The sequence below is a fragment of the Parambassis ranga genome, chromosome 6 (genome assembly GCF_900634625.1).
Source record: "Parambassis ranga chromosome 6, fParRan2.1, whole genome shotgun sequence".
NCBI classification, from domain to species: domain Eukaryota; kingdom Metazoa; phylum Chordata; class Actinopteri; family Ambassidae; genus Parambassis; species Parambassis ranga.
Window position 1 is genome coordinate 5,806,137 of NC_041027.1, and position 26,947 is coordinate 5,833,083.

At 39.7% G+C, this 26,947-nt stretch overlaps 1 protein-coding gene across 3 annotated transcripts in view; it reads left to right on the forward strand.

The window, feature by feature from the left end:
• LOC114437885 (guanine nucleotide-binding protein G(o) subunit alpha) overlaps window positions 1-19,945 on the forward strand; it is a 65,595-nt gene extending 45,650 nt beyond the window's left edge. The window contains exons 5-8 of one of the 3 annotated variants that reach the window (XM_028408822.1): window positions 3,177-3,305; window positions 4,929-5,058; window positions 9,049-9,202; window positions 18,233-19,945. In XM_028408822.1, coding sequence (XP_028264623.1) covers window positions 3,177-3,305; window positions 4,929-5,058; window positions 9,049-9,202; window positions 18,233-18,420 — 601 coding nt within the window. In that variant the 3' untranslated portion in view covers window positions 18,421-19,945. Of the gene's footprint in view, window positions 1-3,176; window positions 3,306-4,928; window positions 5,059-9,048; window positions 9,203-10,879; window positions 15,725-16,292; window positions 16,447-18,232 lie in introns of those variants that run through there. The other 2 variants (XM_028408821.1, XM_028408820.1) reach the window with 2 other exon arrangements.
• Window positions 19,946-26,947: the final 7,002 nt, after the last annotated feature.

The following is a 26,947-nucleotide window of genomic DNA, read 5'->3' on the forward strand; positions in this document are numbered from 1 at the left end:
ACTCTGGTTACTTAGCAACCGTTCAGGGTTAAGATGTGAACTGTGGAAAGAAAAATATACAATTCTATGCATAAAAGATATAATTTTAAGACCTCTTTTGGCAGGGCTTATTGTGCCCTCCATTTTTTTTGTACAGGGATTGCAGCAGGGTACTAATGGTAACTTGCGCTTCTGTTTGATGAGTTTTATTTTTATAGTGAAGTGCATGCTAATGTAAACCAACCAACCGACCAATGTAGGTTTATTGTACTTGAGTTAATACAGTATATGATCAATATGTCTGTGCTACACTTTGGCTTCCACCCACCTGCATGCATTCATCCTTGTCTCTCATTCCCTGTTGGTTCCCTGTGGTTTCTCTGCTAGCCCTGTTTAGCATCATGTCACAGTTGCAGCTGATTACAGGTCAGTGTAATGCATGTTAAAAATACTGCGGAGGCTCTCAATCCCAACTTTTCCAAAGTTTGGGTTAGATTAGTCGTCACACTGATCCGGCTTTTTCAGTCCTAATAACAATAACTGAGCTTTTTGAAATGGCAGATTACAGTCCGATACCATTTCCTTTGCAGATATTTCAAGTAGTCGACAAACTTGTGGGTGTAGCAAGTGTGAAATACCTCCGTACAGCTGCCTCTATGGCCTTCTCCATTTTGTTGCTCTGTGTGTTTGTTGTCAGTCAAATCTACTAACATGCTGCTTGTGCTGCTGATGCATTATGTAGCACATGTTCACATAGATCACACCCCTTCCAATCCATTACTCCATCTAGCTATTTAGTCAATACCAGGGCTACTTATATTCAATGCTATTTAATTACACCAAGCTGTACCTGATTGTAACAATTTCCACTACACTGATTAGTCATCCTTCAGGACTACTGAAATCACGTTCACGAGGACACTGTATGTATGTTGTTCACATTTATCATGAGAAGCGATGTTCATCGTCATGATGTCTCATCATAGTCAATTTAACGCACTCTCTGACAGTGTATCAGAGCAGACACACACAAGTTCTCTCATCCTTGTCATTATCACATCACAGACAACATTCTTTCCAGTTGTCTGTCCTTTGTGCCCAACACTCTTTTGGTGATAATCTATAATACTGTACATCACCAGGGAAATGAGACAAGCATGCTCTGGGGCCTGGTGTTAATCGACTTAGTGCACCATGAAGATTAATATCAGTGAGGGAAAAGATTAATGCAGCGGCGGTCCTCATTCTATATGCCAGCTGAAAACACACAGACGTCGTTAGCCTGCCTAGACCTGATTTATTGTAATTTACTTAATTGAGTGTAACATCTTTGATTTTACAGCCATACTGTATGTGAAATAAGTTTGGCATCTGTGTTGGGAGTGAATTGAAATCAAAATGACTCCTGTGGTGGTAAAGGTCATGAAAGACCCAACAATTATGGCAACAGTGACTGAGCTTTCTTACTGGTTTTGTGTGTACTTTATATGAACCACATGTGAATTGATCTGCTTTGGGTTGCATTTGGATGGAAGTGCTATGGGCTGTTTGGCTGACTGACTTGTAATCTAATTCTCACCCTTTAACTTCAAATCACTATCATTAGTCCGGTCAACTGATGCTATCTGGAAGCATGTGGACGTCTGTTCAGAATGAGTATGTTTGGATGTATTTTTAATTTTAAATCGATTTTAAGTAGACCCAATTTTACCATGGCTCAGGGAAAGAAAGCTTTCTTCTTCTCACAGCATGTCTGCTCTCTTTTAGCTCTCCCTATCTGCTTCCTTTTCAAACCACAATCTAGCCCATATTCCTTTCTGTGTAATCAATAGTTCTTATCACTGAAGCTTTTTGAGTGTGTGTGTGTAATTCAGTGTGTATGTGTACCACTTCTTGTTACAAAAAACCTATATCTCCACCTTCTCAAGCCTTTATCGTTTTTGACTAAAAGTAGCTGAGCATCCGTTCTTCCCTGAAAGAAACAGCACTCTCACGATCTATAAATAAAAACTTTACATCCATTACATCAAATGGATGCGTCATACGGCCATATTCTCTCTTTTGTCTTTCTGCCTGACCGTCAGCCTGTGTTTGCTGGATTACGGTTTGATTAGTCATGTGAAAGACCTCATTTGTATGGATGCTGGGAGCTAATTCTGCAATTGATATTAGAGGTCAAACAGTGGAAGGGGATATTTAACTACAGAACGCTATACTTTAATGGTCATATAGACATTGTACATACAATATATACTTGTTCTTGTATGCTCTTGTATACCATGCCCCTTACCATGTAAAGGTATATACAGTGTTTCTTTTAGATAAAACTCAGGGATTGGATGTTATTTATTATATTTTATACTTTCATTCTATGCTATCTTTCACTTCATGATCCTTTTCAAGCTGTGACATTGCACAGGTTTAAGAGGAGACATAACACATGCCGTAAAATAACACAAGCTATTGAATAAAGAATCACAGTGATATCTTTTTCTTTGGTGGAAGGGTAAATTAATACAGATCATTTCTCAGACAGAGCTTAGGCGGAGAGGCTGAATCACCAACCTGTGCTGCTCAGGATTATTTGATTTATACCTCGACATTAAAAAATAAAGGTCCACTTCCAGGGTTATTCCATTACATAACTGAAGAGTCATCTCTCCTACTGCTTTCCTTTCACACATAAGTGCTCCTCAGTGTGGTTTGTTGCCAACCACTCTTCATTTAATGTGTGGCTCTGAGGGAGATAATGGTAATTTCTTTAATAGGAAACCACATGTAGAGTTAGAGCTGTATGCACCTCTGTGCTCCTGGAAGAGTAAATACACACTTAAGCAATGCAACACATTGCTTTCAATGCATACGTCATTTAACATGGGGAGACCATTGCAGTCACTACAGCAGAGCCTTTATTATCATTATTATTGACAATAGTTTTGTGGGTGCATCTGAGCCATAACATACACCATTAGTTTGATGTGGTAAGGCAAACCTGAGATATATGAGGTACTGGTGGATTAGAGGCAGACCTAACAATTATTTATGACATTTTTAAAGAAAGTTTTATTTTTACATCATTTATATCTGGTGCTAATGATATCTGTATAATGTAAAAGCTGTTAAGTTTAAGCAGTGATGACTGGATCGTTTGCTGCTGTTTTACAGTCTATGCCTTCTCTGTGTGTGTCTGTGTGCAGCTACCTAGACAGCTTAGATCGGATTGGTGCGGCAGACTACCAGCCGACAGAACAGGACATCCTGAGGACCAGAGTGAAGACCACAGGCATCGTCGAGACACACTTTACCTTCAAAAACCTTCACTTCAGGTCAGTATTTATATACTTTATGACTTTTAATGCCCGCCTGTTTCTCTTCCCCTGCATACAGCAGGAACCTCTGCCTGTAATTAATGAGATTAAATGCTTTAAACAAGTGTCTGTATTTATGATTCCCTGTCTTTTTAATGAGGTCTGATTCAATTAGAATGAGGAGCTGCGGGAATGATGACAGAGAGGGGAGGCGTTATGGGACCACAGCAGGAAAAGAAGCAGAAAAGAAGGGAGGAGTCTCACTCTGACCTCTACACTTATCACCATATTTCTGCCACTTTTGTGTGCATATGTGTAGACACTGACACACATTAACAAGCTGATAGAGCAGAGGAGTTAATAAACTGTAGACACCAATTATTTTTCTGCATGAATGCACCCTCACATCTGATGTTTTTTTTCCTCAATCGTTTACACTAGTGAAGGTCAAGATTCAGAAAGCTAAGTTGAAAATACAGAGATATCTTCGTTCTGCTGAGTGATGCTTTCCACTCTTTCAGTTGTGTAGGAGTTGTGCTGTGTGTGTTATTCACAGAAGCCTAAATATTGTCAGCTATTACAGACCTTAGTGCCAGTAATAGCAGTCAGGCCAGTGTGTGGGTGGCTACAGTGTTCCTGTACTGGGTGTAACCCATACTACCTACCACTATACCCATCAAACACATGGAAGGTTCCTTTTCACTGTGAATTCTCTTTTTTTTCTCTTGTGGTTTTTCTATTCTAAATACTACAAAAATATAAAAAAAACTATGTGCAGAACGACAAAATGTGGTGTTTACTGCCCGAACAACCAACCTGCTCAGTGTGTCATCAGAAATATCATCAGAAATATCCCAAGCCCTGTTTACTCTTGGTACTCTGGAAATTGTCTTTCAACTTAGATGAAATGCAAATGAGACATAAATTTACACTTAGCTTGACTTAGTTTCAGGCTAATTATCTGACAGAGTCCACAAATCTGCACCACTGACCTCCTAAAAGGTAGAGGAGCTCCATTGTTTGTTGTATTGTGCCTGAGCAGCATGACAAAGCTGAAAAGAGAAAACCGTATGTGCAGCTATAGGGGGTACAAGACGTAGAATATAGTACATATGTCATGCCATTAATATGGTGCACCATAAGTGTCCAGTTTAGTTTTCTGAAACATGCCAGGGTTTCCCGCAGAAAATCGGTTAGTCAAGCCCTGATGCAGCCTTAATTTACTGTCTATGCATGTTTTTTTGGGGGGGGACAAAGTCAAGCCAGGGGGCATTTGTTGCCAAGGTGCCCGCCAACTAAAGTAGTACTGCATGCCAAGTCAGCACACTTGATATGCAAATCAGATCTAAATTATCATCAAAAATGCAGTTGGAGAGTTGCCTGAAAGTAATATGTGCCATTATTAAATGAGTAGTCTAGCAGAAACTGCAACTGCAACTTTATTTATAACAACCACGTTGGCCAAAGTGCTACAACATATAAAAGCGTAATAGAAAAAAGCTATAAACAGAATACACCCAGAATACAATGACGTACAGTGTTTATACTATACTGTGTGAAAGCTGCAGTCCAAAAGAACCCTTCAACCTTATTTCTGATGATACTTAGAATTCGTTTGCTTCTGTTTCTGTTGTGGATTAGGCTGTTTGACGTGGGAGGTCAGAGGTCAGAGAGGAAGAAGTGGATCCACTGTTTTGAGGACGTCACGGCCATCATTTTCTGTGTGGCACTCAGTGGATATGACCAGGTGCTGCATGAGGACGAGACCACGGTAAGGACTGGCATTTGATGCCTTTTTTTTATGCTTGACATAGATAGGTAATGGTCCATGAATGCATTTTGACAAGCTGTAGGACAGCAAGTATAAAGATAGTATGTGCTTGTTCTATATGTAGAAACCACATGTAAGCCGACAGTAAGCACATGGTCTGCGTAAAATCTGGAGAAATACATGTCAAACTAAATCAAGGCATGAAAGTGTAACATTTTATAAATAAAGGCATGAGAGGTGCATACAGACCTGTTTATGCCAGATGTTGTTAAATAATGTTGAGACATCTGGACATTCCTCCTTTTAAAACTACACAGTGACTTTCTATGAATAAGTCACTGGGTCTGCTCACCACTATTCTTGTCCTGTAGCTGTACATAAAGATTAATATCACATCAGCACATGTAAATAAATCAATATGAATAATGCTGAGGGCCTCATTCAGATGTGTTGGTTTAACCAAACAGTGTCCCAACTGCAGTTCCTATGCAAAAACACAGCATCTCTGTGGGAGTTATTTTTCTCTATGCAAATCATTCTTCCTTTACACTAGAAACAAAGTTGCGTTATGAAAAAAAAACTTTTTGGGGCACCTGTGCAAGAATTTCTAAATGTTATATTCCTCTAAAGGCAATCTGTAGATTAGATTATATAATAGATTTGCCTGAGAGATAAACACGTATTGATATCCCAACACAAAAAAAAACAGAAAAAGCATAATTAGATAAGTAGAGAACTGATCTTATTATATATTATTATATTTGCACATTACAAAATAATCAGTCTAAAATAAGAATTTAAGGGTACTGAGGGGTGCAAAAAAATAATAAAATAATAATAAACACTACAATTACAGTAGGGCCTTCGCACCACTCAGTGCTCGGGCCCTAATGAGGATGTAGGAGTGGAAAAACATGGCTACAGAGTAGTATCTCAATGATTTCTCGTTAAAAAAAACTAAACAAAAAACAAATAAGCTGATTTGAAGGCATGGCGTTCACTGCTATTTATAAGCCCAAAGTGTTTCCTCTGAGAATTTTACACTGGGAAATTGTGTTCAGTAGCTGCTCTATTTATGCAGATGTCATCAAGCCTCCCTCTGAGCTGGGAGCACCAGAAGAACGTCAGACAAGGGGGAGGAAAAATCCAATAAACATACTCACAAACAGCTTCTGCTCATGTGTGCCACATATCTGAGGCCATTTGATGGTCACATAGTGTTCCTCATTCTTGTTGCAAATGTTTGTCTGCACATTTGCCACACAGTATAAGGTCACTTTGTGGCACAGCTACATGTGGTCAGTTGCAGTGCATTTTTTTTCCTCTAGTGACTATCCTTTTCTTCCCTCTGTGTAGACGATCATGAATTTTATCAGGATGTTGTGACCTCTCTACCAACATAGCTAAAGCAAGAGCATGGGTACAGCATATAGCTGACTTTCTGCATCATTCTATAACATTTAAAAACCAAAGTGGATGTATACAAGGCAATAATACAATAATACATCACATATCTGTTCACACAAAGGTAGCAGCAGGTGTGGTATTTGTTAAATCTGAGAGACTGGGTTCCTGATTAACAGTCTTAATAAAACACTAGCGTGGGAGTTTTAATTACCAGGCAAATAACCAAAGGTTTTTCAGCAAGCTCCCACGTTCTCTGCCAGCTCTACTACCAGACACTGATTCACAAATTACAAGCACTTCATACAGCAAAAATATTTTACCATCAGAAAGAAAAGATAGCACCCTCTCAGTAATAGCAGTGATAAATTAATGCATATATTCCTTCTGGGCAGTTCATTAAAGTCACGGATACACCATCAATTTAATTACAGTCGCTACATTTTACATAATACTACTACTTTCTGCACAGAGGTTAAAGAGCATAACACTCTTAAGTACAGTTTTTTTATAGTGATTGGTTAATCTTTGTTTCCTTCTTTCCACTGTTCGCTTGCGACAAAAAAATATATCAGAAGCATCACAAAGAGCATCAGAACAAAGGATAAAGTAGGAAATGTACTAGATTTAATGTTTATTACATAACAGATGATGCCCAGACAGATATTGATTTATTGTGTCATCTCATGAGTCCAGTGGATCTTAATGCCAAGGGGAAATGGCTGAAACTGGGTCCAAAGCCTTCTACTGTATTTCATGTAACATGCAGACATTGTGCCATTTGCAGTGCATTAACTATATGGAATTGCTGTCACCAGTTTTATGAGGTGTCAGAACTGCTCCATCTGTTAAATTTGTGGCTTTTTATTGTCTCCATTTGAGAGGACAAGAAAAAAATCTCATGCTAGTTTTAAAACAGAAGCATCTGTGTGCTGTATGGACACAAACACCTCCAACACCACACATACCAGTTCTGCTTTATAATTCCCTTCCTTCTATTCAAGAATCGCTTGCATTGTGTTTTTTCTGCGGCTCCTCCTTATCTTGTTTCTGTTAAAACACGCACTTACTCAATCACACACATGTGACTGTTCTCTGACATGACAGCTGCTCTGGGTGAACACTGTCTTCCTGCCTCTGAACACGTTCTTTTCAGCACTGGGGGTGTGTATCTATGTGTGTTGGGGAGAGGTGGATGTCCTCCCAGGGAAGTGGGATGTGGGTGGGGTGGGTCCCTTGCAATTTCTGTTCCTGCTCTTACGCTCGGCCCTGCAGCATCTCTGGCTCCTTCCACTCCTCCTGTCACTCTCGCCACCGACTGTCCTCTCTAACCAATCAGCAGTCAGATCTTCTACAGATGCTCCACCCACAGACAGGTATGAAACCTCCTAATAGGGTGATACACCCACAGGAGCTGAAAGCAGTTGTTCTTTGTGTTTATGATTCAAGTGTCTGTCTTTCTCTATTTCTCTCTGTCTGTCTGTCTGTCTGTGCGTTTTAACTTCTTAATACTATTAGGCTGTAGCATTTCATGGCCAGAGAAAACTGCTTTCAGCTCTTACTTAGAAAGAATCACTTTTCTTCATGAGGCATTTTACATGTGGCATCAATAGATTTTCTTCTTTTGTTTTTATTTGACACACATTCTGCCAAAAATTATAAATAAATTAGAAAATCATTCTGGTTGTGCTAAAAAATTTATAATGAAAAGTGTCTTATGATGAAAAATATTCAATACTAAAATACATTTAATCATATATAAGTTGGTTTTCAGTGATCACTAGGTTTTAATACTTTATTTTATTTATTTATTTTGAATCTGTACACCTATCATGTAATAACAAGAATAAGAATATACTTTATATACTACCCTGTGGAGTTTTCAATAGTAAATAAGTATTTGCAATAACATCACCACAATACATTGGGTCTATTCATCCTAAAAATGAAATAAGGTTACATCTATTTTTTCTTCTTCTTTTCTTCATCTTCCTCCTCCTCCTTTTTCTTTCCTTTCCTTTTTCTATTGATCCTCTCCATCTTCTACTTCCAGCATGCTGCTGAACATGTGATACAAACAATACAGTAACACTCGCCTCAAATCAGACCTTATGGTGGAAAACTCCACAGGGTACCTTTTAAGTGATTACTTATGCAATGTACCTGATAATACACCTATAGAAGTTAACAAGCTAAGTTTGCATGGCTTTGTTTAATTCACTGGCAACAAGCATTTTACTAATAATTTCTGTTACTGATATGTTGATGTAAGTACATGTACACACACAAACACATAGCAGAGAATAAACAAAAATCATTGTGTCCATAGACAAGAGGAACTCCCCAACACTACTGATCTGCTTCCCAGGTTCTATTTTCATCTCGATTCCTCTCTGTGTTTAGCAAGTGTGTATGGGGAGTGTAATAATTTTCCTAATCATGTGCATGAGTGTGGACACATTATGTAAATGCGGTGTGCCTGAACCGATGATTCTTTTTTATGTGTTTTCCAGTAATTTAAACAAACCTACAGTATGTGTCTGTGTGTTTTACACCCCATAATGCGTGCTGACCTCTTCCCTACAGAACCGCATGCACGAGTCTCTGAAGCTCTTTGATTCCATCTGTAACAACAAGTGGTTTAAGGACACCTCCATTATCCTCTTCCTGAACAAGAAGGACCTGTTTGAAAGCAAGATCAGCAAGTCACCACTGTCCATCTGCTTTCCTGAATATGCTGGTACATACTTCATTGTGAAAGTTAATTATGGGTACTTTGTATTTAGTGGTGTAGGCTTAATTGAGGTACAGCTCCTCCCATCTAGTGTTTGTTGTCCTTTTGTACAGCATAGAATAATTTAGTATTTGGGAGCTTTATCTTTTTTAATGAGTAAAAACAGAGTTATGTTCAGGATTGGTCTCACATATGCAAGAAAGACAAAACTGGCAACTAAAAACAGGGTGAGAAAAGCTTCAAGGCTATTGTTACTTTGTTGGCCTTGCATCTGTATACACATCAGCATAACAAAAAGGAGGATAACAGCAAGGAGAAGCTCTTTTTGTTGTCTTTTTGTTGCAGCTATATGCACTGTGTGATTACACTGCAGCTGTTTCTACTGCCAGTTTGAGTTATGTAGACTGAAATAGGTAGAAACATTATGGAACTGTTCTAAATAGTCTGCTTTGTAATGTGATTACAGCTTCAAAAGCCAAAAATGTTTTTTTGAGCTGATCTCAGTGATTCGAAGTCTGTTACCTGCAGGCAGCTGCTGTCTAGTGTTAGCTATACCCAAAAAAATAGGTCAAAACAGACTGACCACCATAACATTAATGTACTGTTTACAGAAGGCTGAGAGAGGAATAATGAGTAGAGTTAGACAGAAGTTTAAAAGGCAGAGTAGACAGACTCAAACTGGAACAAAACAAAGAGGAATCAAGAGAGTGAACCCATGAATGAAACTAGGAGTGCTACTGAGTTTATGCAAGAGCAGCTCGAGTGTGAGAGACACAAGAGAAAATGAGAGACAAGACAACATAGGGAGGAAAACAACAGTAAGTAAGAACGCCACAGAGAGCAAGAGTGTGAGAAAATGAAGGGGAAAAAACTGTGGGAAAGCAAGATACAGACCAAAACAGAAAGACTGTGAGAAAGAGAGAATTAGAATTCCAAACCTGTTTCTGCCCCTCTTTGCCTCCTCCTCCTCTTCATCCTCTTCCCCCTTCATCCTTGCTTCATCCTTTCATTCATTTCAACTTTGTGCCTGTTCTGATGAAGTTGCCAGACAGACAAATGGACAGAATCAGATGGATGTTAGTGACACTCCAATCACTGAGACCTGACTCATTCCAAATGCATTATACCAAATTAAAGCTGGTAATGCCAAATGGTTGTATAATAACAGGGCTAACTAACAGTTAATAATGGAGCTCAACTAAAAGGCTATACAGACGGCCACTGCTGATATATTGATCAATACAAAGTATAAATAATGGCTCCACTCTTTTTTGGCTTTCAGGACCCATATCTATCACTGACTGGAGTTGCTGAGTACTATAATAGTGTAATAGTCTCAAACTGGTGCAACAACAATAACAGAGACATATTATTTTCCATCACATTTCATTTATCTGTTTAAAATCACCCCTCCATTTTCTCTGAGAAAGTTGTCCATGTATCATATTTATTAAAACTTGGCTCGCAGTAAGCGCCGCACAGAGTACACCTCAGCAGAATGTGTGCTGAGCCAGAGAGTCAAAGGTTATATTTTCAGAAAATATCAGAAAATAGTGCTGATGCAGAAAATGAGGGGCAGCCCAAAGATATAAAGGTTCAGATGACAACTGCTTTTGAGCCTCCATCCTAACTGCCACTATATGTCATCTCCCTGTGTGTGTGTGTGTGTGTGTGTCCTTACAGGTCCAGATACTTACCAAGAGGGAATAGCCTACATTAAGTCTCAGTATGAGAGCAAGAACAAGTCGCCCAACAAAGAGGTCTACTCCCATGTGACCTGCGCCACAGACACCAACAACATCCAGTTTGTTTTTGATGCTGTCACTGATGTCATCATAGCAAATAACCTGCGGGGCTGTGGCCTGTACTGATAATGCTGATGAATGTTAGTCAATGGATGGAGAGTGGCTGTGGTACAAATATGAACCACACCGGGTGTGAGACCCATGCAAGTGAGGTCATCATGCGTCAGTTAAGTGCAGGATCATGCTAATGTACCACAAGTTCATTAATTGGTTGGTTGGTTAGTTGACACTTCTTGTAATCTATTTGATCATTTTTATCTCTCATATTGTTTCTTAAAGAAGCAGCAGCAGCAGCAGCCCGTTCCAGGGACACTGGCTTTGTTTCTACATACAGTCAAAAGTGCACCCACATTCCAGGTCCAGCAGCAACCCACGCCTAAATATATTTCTACTTATGGTATCTTAAATTACAGTATGCAATCTCCTGTGCCATAGATAATTGCCTCGGTAACATGAGAGCCAGACGTGAAACTGCATATAAACACACTATTAGTCTAAATCGAGGGTCAAGTTCAGTTCACTCCCCATTCATGTGCACAAGATTTAAACATGATGTTCATAATGCTAAGAAAAAAATCAAAGAAAAATCTCAAGCACAAAAAATGCTTGAAGCATTGCTTAAGCTAAACAATCCTCTTCTAAAGTATATCTTCTTCCTGGGAGCCTCTCCCAGCTGTCAATAGAATAGGTGGGGTAAAACCCTTTAATACTGTAAATGGGTGAACCTGGATAGGTCACCTGGCTCTCGCAGAGCTAACAAGAGAGACAAACTGTAGAAGTAAGTGGGTGATGGAGTCCGCAGTGGACCTAAGATACACCACTTAACTACTATGTTAATTATCTTCGCGCTGAGTAGTAGTGGTAGTAAGCCATTTTGGAGTTATTTATTGATCTGTAGGATGCCTTACCTGAGTAAGGCAGATCAATAACATTGTGTCTGTTTATTCCATCGTACTTACAGACACTCTATAAACATGTAGGAACAGCATGTTCATACAAACCTTGGAGCAGAGTCAGGCAACGAACGATACATGTTATTAGATCAAACATGACTGCAAAATAGTTTTAAGTAGTATTTTAAATGGAATTTGAGCATTTGACAGTCACAGCTTTGGCTTTGGATGCTTTTGGAAGTAAACTATTTGTATATACAATGTATCTTCACTTTGCTCACTTTGTATATTTCATATTAGCTCTTGCAGAGGGAGTAGTGATTTATGCTAGCTGAAAGCAGCCATCATCAATCATCTGCACTCATGTTGCACCGTGCATGGGTCCACTATGATATCACTTAAAGAGTTTCAGGAGCATGTGCTGGCTAAACCAGACAACTCCCGGATAACACTTCAGTGGAAGCATTGATTTTACAGAGCCATGGAGCTGCATCCATTGTGTGATGCGGTACAGTGTAATATCCTTATTGTCCACCACTCCACTTTAATAAGCCAGGGGTGAGCTTTGAAAGATTATGTGCTGGCGAGTACAGACGTTCCTCTGGGAGGAGAATGTCAACCCTGTGGCTATTGTTTCAGGCTGATGTTTTGCTCTCTGCTGAGTGAGTCTCAGAGCTGCTGTAGGATTGAGTTTTGATATATTATGCAGTTTAGAGGAAATGAAAAGTGATGTTAGCTGCTTGTGGTTTAGATTTGAGCCTCTGCATTAAAACTAGAGACATGTATGTTATTCCTCCTCTGTGCTCCCTATAAGCAGCAGTTTATGGCCTCATATTCAGACTGAGCTCTGTTTGTGAGCTGAGTGTTTTTACAGCTTCACTGGAACGAGTGCTCACTGGCAACAGAGAGAGCATCTTTATTTATTTATGAGCTGGGCATATGCTTCATTCCACTCATCCCTCCACACTCAAACAGCGATGTGTGTCTGCCATTTTTTTTAAACAGGTAGATGACATCATCAGCTCGTTCTACCATATCTGTGCCAAATTTCCTAATTAGAGACAGAGAGCGGCCTAAGGCTGTTGATCAGCCTGGCTGCGTGTGTGTCTCTGTGTATTTTGTGTACTGATTGTATATCATTATCTGCATTATCTGCAGTGCGTATGTCTGTTGATAGTGCCGGAAAGGTCATTGTGTGTGCTTGTGCACCTATGAAAATGTGTACGTGTTGTGTATGAGACAACATCAGCCCATGGGTGTTGTGGTGGAGTCAGTATCTGTGGATTAATTACCCAGAAGGCACCTGTCTACCCTTTCCACACACAAACCACAGACATACAAGCACACACGGAGTGAAGATACAAACATGCCCATGGGACTTCAAAATGTCACAACACCTTACTCGCTAGTGCCAAATCATGCCACCATTTCCATCCAAAGAGCCTCAGCCTTCTCTCTCTCTCTCTCCCTCTCCGTATTGCCAAACAATGAGCCTGCTGCCTGCTGTGAGCAATGAGCCTGCCTCCTGAGGATGCATAACGACACTTAATGCAAGAGCTATGAGACGCTGTAGAGTTTCAGAACAATCCAGTTGCCTCAATATGAACTCTTGGACAGCTTCAATGTAAAACAGTTTACTCCCTTTCATTAGTTTAGTTTGTATTTATTATAGAAGCCACACAGAATCCTAATGAAACAAAGACACTTGTTACACAAACAGTGTTTCAGTATGGTTATGGACGTGGTTTCTATGCTTAAAGGCCTGACACAGAAATCCTTATACTCGCCCATTTATCATGCATCTGATGGAACGGATACGCTTCATGTCTGAATGCATCCTGTGTAGACCTCTGCATCCTCTGTAGACCACTGTCCACCGTGAAGAGCAGAAACACACAAGGCGTGAGTTGTGGAAAAATATGGTGGGGAAATTTCCATCCACATTAAGTGAGCAAGCCCCACTCCAGATTCAGATGAAAGGAAATGCCTACATTTGTGTCAACCCTTCAAGTGGCAGAAGCAGCATGCTGTCAGAGCTTTGTCTTCTGGCTTCTTTCATGCCTGTGTTAACCTCAGGCAGTGCACAGAAGAAGATGTATCCAGGCCTTTGCCTTGTTCAGTGGCATACTAAATCAGTCAGTGATATAAGATGCAACATTATTTCTCAATTTGTTTTCAAATCGTAAAACCTCTTAAACTGAAAGGACCCCAACTGTGATTTTGCATCTCTTACAATATACATGAATAATACAATAATCACTTTTTTAAGCCTTTCAGCCATCCTCTGGTTACATTTCTTTTGTATACAGAATTGAAATAACCCTGCAGTGCATTTTAATTGTGTACCTCGTGAACATCATGGCTGACATTTTTTATAAAACTTCCTTTTAGCCTGTGTTAATTAAAGTTATACATAAGTAGGGAGATGCTTGGATGGACAGGTCACTAACTGTCCACCTCAGTTCCATCCACACTACTAATAATGCATGTTTTTATTCAGTGGAGTTGAGCACTGCAAAGTCCAAAAATTGTTGTGATTCTCATTGCATGAATTGACAAAGTTATGAATATGGGCCAGCCTTTACAAGTCTGAAACACAACAGCAGGCTCTGAAAGACAATTAGGGGTTGTACATAATAGGATGTACGAAGCCCATTGTACAAAAAAGTGGTAAAATTAAACCTACTTTTTAATTAAGGTCTCTGCTTGACTGGAATTTAATCTAATCTTTCATGACAACAAAATGAGAACGGTGTAGACCCATTCCTCCCATTTCTTTCTTTCTTATAGACGAACACTTTTTCATTCTGTCGTCTCAGCAGCTGTAGCTCCAAAGCTATTAGTGGTTTATTATGTGAAGGCTGAATTGATGTTTCCACAAAGAAGAGCTATGAGCCGATCACGGTGCAAGTGGTTGCGTGCATGTGTGTGTTTTCGCCTTGTACCTCCCGTCCCCACTCTTGATGAATTACCAATAAACCCAAAACAACCAGAGGGAAATATGGGCGTCAGAGCCAAAGAGAAGCCCCAAAGATGAATTATGGATTCCTGTAGGTTTCAGTGAAGTTAGATTTGTGGGTAATTTTAATTTTAAGGGTAAGTAAGACCATGCAAGATAGGTATTTTTTTTTGTTTTGCTATGTTTACAAAGCAATCAGTGGTCCATTCAGTTAACAGAGGTGTGGCTGCTTTTCTGAGCAGCAGCTGGTATTACAAGAAAAATGTTAGCACCTTACTGTATTCCATCTCAAAGCTGTGAAAATGTCAGTCACTTCAGTGCCAAATGTTTCTCATGTCAGATTTAAATGATCTCCCATGGCAGCTCCATGCTGACATATTTATGCTTGAAATTTAGCAATAGAGTGCTTATATGCTTTTGAGTCATCTTATGATTCTCGGTTCCCGCTCAGCCCTGCCAATTGATGTAATGAGCACTTAAGCTGCTGCAGAGACGAGAAGCTCTGCTCTGCTGCTGGGATGGGAGGGGGGAGTCTTGAGACCTGTGGGGCACGTGACTGTATGAACTTGTGTAGAATTAAAAAGAGACACAGTTTACAGTGGTACATACTGTATAAATGTCTCATTGCTGCAACTTTCAGCCCTACATCAATCCATGTGTCAACAACAACCAACATCTTTCTATGCTGTACAGGTCACCTGCAGTAAAATCAACCATTATTGCTGTCTTTGTGTGTGTGTGTGTGTGTGTGTGTGAGTGCTTGTGTGCGTGCGTGTGTGACATGTATCTGCTGTAACTCCCTCACTGTTGTGATAATTTATTGAAGGTTGTATTTATACAGATGATAATAAAGCATCACATGAGTACTTGATATGACTTATTTTCTTTTGGCTGAATTATTTTGTCTGAGTGTGTTTGCACTCTCAGGATTGTTGATTTAGAAGTGTTTACTCATCCCCACGTCTTTGTTCTCAGTTTGTAATTATTGTGTATTAATAATGTTGAAAAGTATTTTCTCGACTGTCTTTGACTTTTTTGTCAGTGTTTCAGTGTGAGACAATAAAGTCCCTTCTGCGTCAGTAGTTTTTTTAACTGCACAATGTGTACACAAAGTGATACAGTACACTTACATATAAAAGTGCTTCTTGCTTATTCTTTTACCGAAGTTTGAACTGGACAGTCAGAGGTGTGTGTTATTGTGTTAAAGAATGTAATACTAGCCACTCAATTGTAACTTCTGTCTTTCCTTCTTCACTCTTTATCATCACCCATTTTTCCTCTTTCCATTTTCCATCTTCTTTTTCCCACTTCTGAAAAACCCTTATGATGTCTTTTAATTTATTCCCCTAATCTCACCTAATCCCATTTTCCCTCTTTCTTTTTCTTCTCTGTCACATTCGTTCCCCATCTTTTCCATCCCTTTCTCTCTCCCTCTGCAGAATCGCATGCATGAGTCTTTGATGCTGTTCGACTCCATCTGCAACAACAAGTTCTTCATCGACACCTCCATCATCCTCTTCCTCAATAAAAAGGATCTGTTCGCAGAGAAGATCAAGAAGTCTCCACTCAGCATCTGCTTCCCTGAATACACAGGTACCACAGTGACACACATAAAACTGTGTATATATTGATGTCGGTTTCTTATTTATTATTTCTCATCAATGGTCATATGAGAAGGCAGACACAGCTTCGCTTGTTTAGCTTAGGGCTGCAAACAAAATGTAGATCTAAGGCATAGTAAAACCCCTTAAAAACATGCACTTCTTTCCATTCAGCTTTTGCATCAAAATGTGCAGACTTTATGTCTGATTGAACACCCTGGTCACTTTTCTGTAACAGTGAAAATGGCAGTCTTACTTAGTGAAAAGCACACACAAGATTACAACAACAACAAAGGAAAGCATTTGGACTGAGCACCAGGAACACAGTGTGAGAGCAGTCTTCACACAGAGATAGGAACGGGGCAGGGAAGATGGCAGTATGAAGAGAGATGAAGGTAAAATGGACAGTTCTAACACATTTTTCCCATTTTCACAAGTGTCAAATTTCTCAACTACTGACTGAAAATCTTAAGATAACAGTGCCAGGAAGCCATTATGAGGACCTGACACTGAGCTGACACTCTATGAGACAATATGAAAGTATGAATGACTGCAATCTGCCCCATCGGGTTGTGATTCCCACATATTAGATGGCTTTCTAAAACTCCTGCTGTAGTTCTGGACACTGATTAACTGTTGCTTGACAGCAATATATATATATATAAGTTCTGGACCACATCTCTAGAAGTGTGGTCATAATGTTTACTGTCTTTGAGCTGTAAACCATACTGAGAAAAGTGGTGTTTTAAATCAAAGGAGCTGTTTACAGAGTTAATTCCATTTGCAGGAGAGATGGTTGACCAAATGTTTGTAGTACTGCATAAGCTCAGATCGGAATGAGCAGTGAAGGTTTACTTCACCATGTTTACAGCAGAGAAGGAAGCAAGAGAAGACACTGATCAACAGGGGAAGGAGCAGGGCGGATGCTTAAACAAGCTGTAGGGGGAACGAAAAAAGCACACATTTATTCATGCAGGGGTGAAAGTCAGATGTAACCCTGACAGTGGAAAGAAGGGACTGCCAGTGAGAGAGCAGGAGACGGCTGCGCTTGGTCAGTCATGAAGAGAGAAGAGAGGAGATGGCAAGTGAGAGCTGCCTCCTGCCCTCTTCACCAACACGCAGAGCTGATCCTCTTCATTCCTGTCTCTCATGTTTTACTTATATTCTACTAACTGCCTTGATAGTCACTATGTCTGTTTGACTTTCGTCTCGTTCTCACATGCTTCCTCACCTTCCTGTCAGTCCTATATTAGATTAACATTGTTAAACTGTCAGATCTGCAGCAGAAGTGTGCTAATATTATGGACCATGACATAAAGATGGAGGTCGTAGAAGCTGTAAGATACAGATTTAAGAAATGGGTTTCAGTTGGTGACATCTAAAAAATCCTGTGAGGTATAACTTTAACTGTCTGTCATCTTAGTGCTTGGCTGGAATGTATGGTGTCAGCTAATGCTCAGCACATGTGCAAAAATGTCAATATCAAGGATTGACAAGGTTGACTCACTGTACTCAGTCACCATTGCCTCTGACAGGATCAGTAGCGTTTAGCAGTGGACCTTCACTCTGGTGACTGACAGCGCTCCTGTGAGCTTTGCTGTGACTCACTTTGTTGTAAAAGCAAATGGAAACCAAAATAAAGAAAAAGACAGCGATAACTCAGGCTGCTGAGTTTCAACCGTATGTGCTGTCATTGTTTATAAAATGTGTACCTGACATACCATACATACCCGAACGGCATACGCCTGTTCCACCTTTTCTCTCTTTGTTCCCTGCAGGACCCAACACCTATGAGGACGCAGCAGCTTATATTCAAGCACAGTTTGAGAGCAAGAATCGCTCTCCAAATAAGGAAATCTACTGTCACATGACCTGCGCCACAGATACAGGAAACATCCAGGTTGTGTTTGACGCCGTCACTGACATCATCATCGCCAACAACCTCCGAGGGTGTGGCTTGTACTGAGCACGTCCTGTAATATCCTCTCCCCATTTTCCCCCCTCTTCTGTCCCGCCCTCCCTGTCCTCCCCCTACCTACCCCCCACCCCCCGTGTTCCTTTGACACTGCTGTGGAAATGATGACAGTGATGACGGTGATTATTTCGCTGATTATTTAAAGAAAAAAAGAAAGAAAAATGCAACTAGGTACATATTAATAATGAGGATAATTTAAAAAAAATAGGCATACGTATATATAAATATATATATATATAATGTTTTTAGTTTTTGTCTCCTCTCTTCTTGCTCTGACTCCTCCTGATGTTCTTTGGCCTGCCGCCAAGCAAACAAATTTGTTTTAGTAGAAAACACAAAACCCTGCAGCCTTGAAAACTTCTTGAACAAAGTCGATGAAAGCCTCCGTTCCCCCGTTCTCCTCTCTTTCACTTTGTCAGCTGTGTCTTTTGTTTGTTAACAAAAACCTGTAATTTTTTTTGAATTTTTTTGAATTATTATTTTTACTTTGATTACGACCATTGTTTTATTTTTGTTGATCGTGTGTATATTTATTACATGAGTATCAGTCTGTACACTGATTTTTATTCACATTTTGCCTCACCTGACACCTGTATTTGTGTATTACTTTTTTTGTTATAGTTAGTGATTATGTAATAACCTTTTTTTTTTTGCATAAATCCATGAAAATGTCTATAGCACTAAGAAGCACCAGACAGGTCGGCCAAAATCTTGAAGAAAAAAAAAAACTCTCGAGACCTGCTGAACTGTCAGCGCTGGATTTAACATTAGTCTTTTGTTTACATTAGCCAAGAAACTTTTGTTACCAATCTCTTTTCATTTTCAATATGATTTTACTCCTGGTTTTGAGACCCAGTTTTCATCGATAGGAAGTGAGGCTTCCTGTTTCCTGAACCTGGCCTTAGCCATTAGCTGACCATCGGCTGCGGCCCTGACCTGAGAGCCAATAGGAAATGTGCTAAATGTCCTATCAGTGCCATGTAACAGAGGTACTGCACTGTAGATAGCTATGCTTTTAGAAGCAAGTACATGACATTATAACTCTACCTTGCTCACTGTTATAACCTCTAGACCTACTAACATTCTCCATGTAAGGAAACTCACTCCTGGTTTAATAATGGTTAATTAATTTATTAATTTATTTATTGATTGACCGACTGTCCCACACATCTCTCTCTCTCTCTCTCTCTCTCTCTCTCTCTCTCTCTCTCTTCGTTTACACTCCACCTTCATCCATTTCTCTTTCTTTTCGGCTTATTTCTGCATGGCGCCCTGGCGTCTGGATTTCAGGGTCAAAGGGCCCCCCCTCTCTCCTCCATTTTTGCCAGCCCTCCTCTTCCCTTCCTCCTCTGCTCCTCTTCCTCCTGAAGCCCTGACACAGATAGCATGAGATACTCAAGCTTTGTATAAAGAGACAAGTTAATTCATACAACTTATGAAATAAAGCTACACATGAATACTGTTCAGATAAAAAAAAACGTTTTGATAAAAATTGCAAAAGATAATAAAAAAAAAAGACAGGAAAAAAATAAAAGCAAAGAAGAAAGCAGCAACTGAGGCGAGAGGAGATTGGTTTTTCAATGGGGTGGGGGCACACATTTTAAAAATTATGAGAGTCATAGTTTCCAAGGATCGACAAAGTTTCCATGGAGAAGTGTGGATTTTGTCTTGCAGTGACACATAGATTGCTACAACAACAAATACAAGCATCAAACATGGGTATTACCACTGATACTAATGATCCTGTTAATATTCTCAAAAGATACTCTTTCTTGTGCTTTGTAGCTACAGAACATTTCCTTCTCTATATCTCCCTCTTTTTTTACAAATAAAAAAGGTGTTTTGCAAAGGGTTCCAGTTTGATAGTGAGCTGATGTGGAACTGTGAAGATCTCAGACTGACCCCGTGTCGTCGTAACGCTCTGAACTGTACCCCACCTCCTCTCCTTTTACCGTTTTGCCTGTTTCCCTGCATTAGAACCGTGTCCTCACATTAGCCTGACTCAGAACGATTAAATATAATATTATAACAATATCTATTTTTTATTATTTCAGAAAAAATAGAACAAAAACCACTTTTTTTGGGGAGAGCACGTTTCTCGCTGCGTCTGCTAGTTAGGGATGCCGCATGTTCACACATCAACGCTGTACAAAGTCATGCTCCTTTCTTCTTCTACTTCTTCTTCTTCTGTCTCTTTTCAGTTCAAAACTCACCTTCCAGGTCTACAATGAAAAGCACAGTTCTCACATCACACACATACACACTTTGCTCGCACTCACACACATACACACACAATAAGTAGATTTGGAACTTTGTTATCTATTCATACCTAATCTATGTTACCCCTCATCGATCTATCTATCATCTATCTATATAGACCTCTCTTTCTTGCCTTCTTGATTTCTAGTTTTTAAAAGAGAAAACAAATGTGTATGAAGACATGATAAACCTGTTTTTTCATTCTGTTCCTGTTACCTTCATATTTTTTACCTCCTCTATGTTCTGTTCTTTACCCAGTGAATGCTTTTTTTCTGTGCAGCTTTTTTTTCTCTCTCTCTCTCTCTCTCCCTCTACTCTTCTTTAGTGAATGGTTGTTATTTCATGTGGGATGTCCGTGCTGGAAAAACCAATCGAATGTAGTGTTTACATTAAAAAGCCACTGTTTTCATGACTACAAAAAAAAACATACTTGTGTCTCCATGTCTGTGATTTTTAGCTTTATTTATCTTCAAGGAGAAGACGGTCAGGTAATGACACACAGAGACCTTTCACACAGCCTGTTCAATGTAAAGCTGTTGCATCACTTTTCTGCGTAAAAAAAGGGTAAGAAGGGTATACGCTCCTGAGCCGGCACTGGAACTACTAACAGTGCCAAATCAACTATACTGTGTATAGGACTGTAGAGTGCTTTAATTGTAAATATAGCACAGTTGACATGAGGTGCACGTCTAATTGCTCACATCATTAAAGTGCAACATCTGTGTGAAAGCGGCCAAGCGGTGAGAGCATTTCCACAAACCCATGTTTGACATATGCAGGCGAAGTTGTCATTGATGAGTAAGAAAAAACCTGGTGATGAGAGATAAGCTGGTCTATCCTTGGAAACAGTGACCAAGGGAAGGATGCTGTTGGTCATACACCCCAGGGTTACTGACCTTCTCAAAAGGACAACAGCTAGCTTGCTAACATGAAGAATCAGTAGTTTAGTAATCATAGTTGTATTACTGTAGTTTGTATGGAAAGGGCTTGAATGCTACACACACTTATTAATATGAGAATGTTCTGTACTATTGTTTTAAATAAAGAGGATTTGAGGGATATCCAAAGTTCAGGTGAGATAAGTGGTACAAAGTTAGTCTGAGTGTGATCTTCACACAGAGGCTGTTTTCAGTACTGAAATATGATTTATTAGTGATTGTGTCACAAATGGTGGAATTAAAATGATTTCATTGGAACCAAAAATGCAATAACATCAATAGATAGCAACAAATGGAAATGAAATTCACAGGTATGTATATATATAAAAAACATTATCCAGGCTCACTGTGACATCTTATGAGAAAGGCTGATGATCTCAACCACCAGATGTCATGAAGCCTGTTGTTTCATCTCAGCTCCTGCTCCATCCCAAAGGTACTGCAACCATTCAAAGTGCAGACGTTACATATTGCTTCACAGTGAATTATTATAAGAGGCTATTTAATATCAAGACATTTGCATTTTCCAGACAAATAATCCTTATGACATGGTTCTTCTCCCTTCCAACTTGCAGAGTGACTCATGTTTTTGAATGAATTACTGTATCTCCTTCATAATTATTATAAGTAGTACAGCCTAGTCATCCTCCGTTGGCATTAGTGGTATTACAAAAATGTTCCAAAGTGCACTTACCCATTTATGTCTTCATTTTCATTAAAGATAAAAATAGCATGTGTGTCTGCATATATCTGGCATGTAGCTGTGAGATAACATGGATCCTGCTCATACAGTACTCACACTTTACTATGTAACACACACTCTGACCACTTATAACGGTTTGTTTGATCTGTACTCCAGGTCCTGCTGACATGAAACATCACAAAGATGAGAAAGAAGCCTGTCATGGCAGATAGAATTGTAAATGTGAGCTGAACTGATAGGAGGCAGAGTGAGAGATTCATTCACACATGACAAGAGTGAGAGAGAAGTCTTTCATCCTCACTGCTGTGGCAGTAGCTGCAAGGAGAGGACTGGTTCAGTGGGTTCAAACATTATAACAGAGAGGGGAGAAGAGAGGCTGGGTGGCTGTAGGGAGCCTTCAGACAGCAGCAGAGAAGGAGGAAGGTGAACTCAGAGAGGGGATGGACAGCTACGTCCTACTTTTCTCCACATGAAAAGGGCTTCTCTGACATTTTTAACTTGGATCCCGCTGATTTGTATCAAATGTAAGTATTACAGTGACACAGAACTATACAAGTTCATTTAACATCACCCATCCATCCAATCTCCAAGCTACTACATCAGAGTCACCATGGCAACATCCAGGCCTTTCTTCCTTCCTCCAGCTCATCCCTGGGGATCCACCTCCCACTGGGGACTCCTCAGTCAGTCCTGGGGCTCCTGCCCAGCTGGCTGTGCCTGGTAGACCTCCAAAGGGAAGCACCCAGGTGGCATCTTTATCAGGTGTGTGAACTATCTCAGCTATCTGCTTGTGAAGAAGTGATGGATCTAAGCTGTGTCTGAAATTGTACTCTCTACATGAAGCACTTGCAGTTGTTATGCAGCCGAGTTGAGATTGGACAGAGAAAAGCTGTCTGATGAGTAGATTGACTGACAGCTCCATTAGACAGTCCAGTCCAGGTCTTAAATCTTACCCTGTTCGACCTTTCACTGACTGTGGGATATTTATACTGACAAATCATCAAGCAAATAACAGCACCTATACAGACATATGAGCAGCAAGGACCACTCACCACTCAATCACCACTCTTTACTGTATAAAAATAATCAAAATAATCAAACAATCAATTTTACAACAACACACTTTGTATTGTATTGTCCCGTGTTCTGCTGTCTTGTGTGTACGTTTTCATAGTGCCAAATTATAAAAAAATTTTGCTAATAAAGTAAATATTTTTGTGCATGCAGGAATAATAGGTTGTCACTGAGAAGGAGGTGATCTTTTGCTTGTAGGACAAGAAATGATTAGCAGGTTCTGTATTATTAGTTTCTTATAACGCCCCAACTGGCAAATAATTTCTTGTGCATGATTCAGGCAATGATCTTTACTAGAGCATCATTTTAATAGCCAGGGGTGTAAAATAATACTAGAAATGTAATGCATATTGCCAGGCTGCAAATCATTATAATCAATACAGGAAGATTATTTTTTAAACAAATGCTTCTCAGCTTTAACTGTGTTGTGACAGTTCTCATTTGGTCTGACGTTGTTGCCCACATAGTTAACCAGACTTTTTAGGTCTCGCAGTCAACAAAGCAGCACTAAATGAGGCTTCCAGCAGCAAAGTGCATTAGGACACATTTTTTTGGTTGAGTTGGTTCTGTGCACCAGAATATTGGATTTAAAATGAAACTATGTGGGGGTTCTAGTGTTCATTTAACACATTTAAAAATGGAAATTAAAAAAAAGAAGTTACAAAATGACACAGACAACACATAAAAAACACAATTATTAAAACACATACACACTGCACTGCGATGCTTTTTCATGCACAACGATGAACCACAGGTGGCAGAAGTTACAGCACAGCTATCACAGATTACACTGAAAACTCAGTGTTACCGCTCAGTAGTAATATATTCTGTTGTATACATTTAGACTTTGTCCTGTACATGGTCACAACCAGCTGTCAATGGTGGAGAGACAGAGTGCACCATAGAGACACACAACCATTCCTGGTTGAATTCACACCTACAGCTACTTTAAAGTCACCAGTTCCACATGCATGCCTTTTTAGAATGCGGCAGGAAGCGAGAGTGCCTGCAGGAATCCCATGCAGGCATGAGGAGAATGTGCAAACAGGTATTGGACATGTTCATTTTTGCCTCTTTGTGAGCCACATTTTTCCTCTATCTCTGTTCAAGCAGGAGTTACAGGACTGCAGTTGAGTTTTACAGACGATTTCAGTTTTTTGTGCTGTGAGAATTGGAGTAAATAATTTTTTGGCATAACATATTGTCTAGCCTTCATGCTGCTGTCTATTGAATGTGACCAGGACACCAACTTCTGGAGGGTTAGACTAATGGGTATCAAAGACCTAGAAAGTGTTTGAGTTCTTTGATATGTCACACAGGCACACAGGGACACACAGGGACATGTAAGGACAGGCAGGCACGCGTAGGGACGCGTAGGGAGACACAGGCACACAAAGGGACGCACAGGCACATGTAAGAACAGGCAGGCACATCTAAGGACATGCAGGCACACATAGGTAGACACACACACAAAGATATTGGGTCATCAAGGAAATCAAACATGTACAGATGTCTCCTAGATACACCATGATCTGACCTATTAGATCAGGAGTGTTGTTAGCTGATACTTACATCACCAGGGTGTCGGGGGCATGTTGTTAGCTACAGGATTAGCATAGACTAGAATTAGTCTTGTCTGAATGATACTTGGTGCTCATAAAAAAAGCATTAACTTTAGTAATTTTGCATCTGTATTATCAGTAGTATTTGTATTAGATGGCAAAACAGTCTAGAGATTTGGAAGAACACAACATATGTCAAAATTCTGAGATGAATTGTGAGCAAAATGGTGCCTCTTTTATAGCATGAATTAGGAAAGGAAAATAGCAGGACATACGGTTCTACTGTATTTTCTTTTTAAAATATAGCTTTATATTGGGATTGTCAGCAGACAGCAGAAAACTACTTTTCTTTACATTGCTTCTAATCTAATTTGTTGGTGTGGAGCCATCACAATAAAAACTGAATGTATGCTTTAATGGACAATCATAAATCCAAGTGGCAGGTCTAACAATCAAATATTAATAGAGTTGGAGCAAACGTGGTCTTTATGCTACACAGAGAAATACACTCATATTTGCTCAATGTTCAAGTGCTGCATCATTAAACAGCAGAGCAGACTCAGTGCTTTGGAGCTCCATTGGAATAGCTGAGTTGACAAGAGCAACTGAAGCTGCTTCTAATTATATAGAGAAACTTCATTGACTTTGCTGCTTACTTTTATGCAAATTTCTCCTCCCAGTGCGTCAAAGCTGTGATATCAGATCCACTAATATTAGATCCACACTGGGAGGAACAGTATCAGCAGGTGTTAACAGCCACCATTAATGGGAGGTGATTCATTAAAGATTTTCAGAGCCTGATCGTCTAAGTCACATCAAATAGTCTCACATATGTTGGCATCTCTTAGGCCTGTCAGAGCCATGTTATAATTTTTTAGAAATCTGTACTGACATCATACAGAATAAGCAATCATCTCTCACCTTGAGAAGTTAAGCCAGAAACAGGCCAATTAATGATCCTGGCTCAGTGATGATGTTAACCCACCGAAGCACCACTACTCATAATAATAAGCACATTATACATAAAATGTATAAGAGTCTTTTAGCAACAGTCTTCTTCAGAAACAACAGATGATAAGCTATGGGCAGATTTCCCTCCCACTTTTATTGTTTATATTGATTTTTGTTTAACTCATGTAATCATATAATTGGACAATTATTAACACTGTCTTTCCTCCACACCAACCAACTCCCTGTCCTGACTCTTCTGCTCAGCAGCTCATTAGTTTGTAACTGCATGAGAGGCCAGTTTTGAGTGGAACTGTTTGATTGACAGCCAGTGCAGTCTGACAGATTTTCCAAGAGCACCAGCTGCCACCTCAGAGTCAGTCCACGGGCAGACTAGTGACTCTCTGGGGCTGTATCATGCTGACAATGTCGCAAAGACAAAGCTAATGTTGATGTTTAGCACCTATGATGTGTTCATCAACATTTAGCCTGTTAGCATGTGAACTGTTCCTGATGGCACTAAAGATTACACACCATCGATGCCAGTAGGTATGTAGGTTTAAATGATGATTGATGATGATTGAGATACATAAGAAGTCGAGGGAGTTATTAAAATTCATGTGGGGGTCTGGATTTGGAAGAGTTTCACAGATGTCACAGATTCAGTCTGAGCCTACTTACCCACATAAATGGCCCTTTTCTATGAATAATCTATCGAATAGACATGTAAGAATTGCTTTGATAATTCTATAATATTAAAAATAACACATTATCTAACATTATCTCACACACACAGGTGCGCACACACACAATCTGAGCAATAAATGCTGCAATAGTTCTTAAAGTCAACAGACTCCTTTAATGACAGCAGTGCCACATTGTTCATATTGTTTGTCCTCCTCCTGTCATCACGGTATGAAAATCTGAAAGTGAAACTGATTTATCACAACACATCTGTGCACCTGGATGTCATCAGCTATCATCTACCATCTGGCAGCCTTCAGGTTACACACACACACAAACTCCACCTGCAC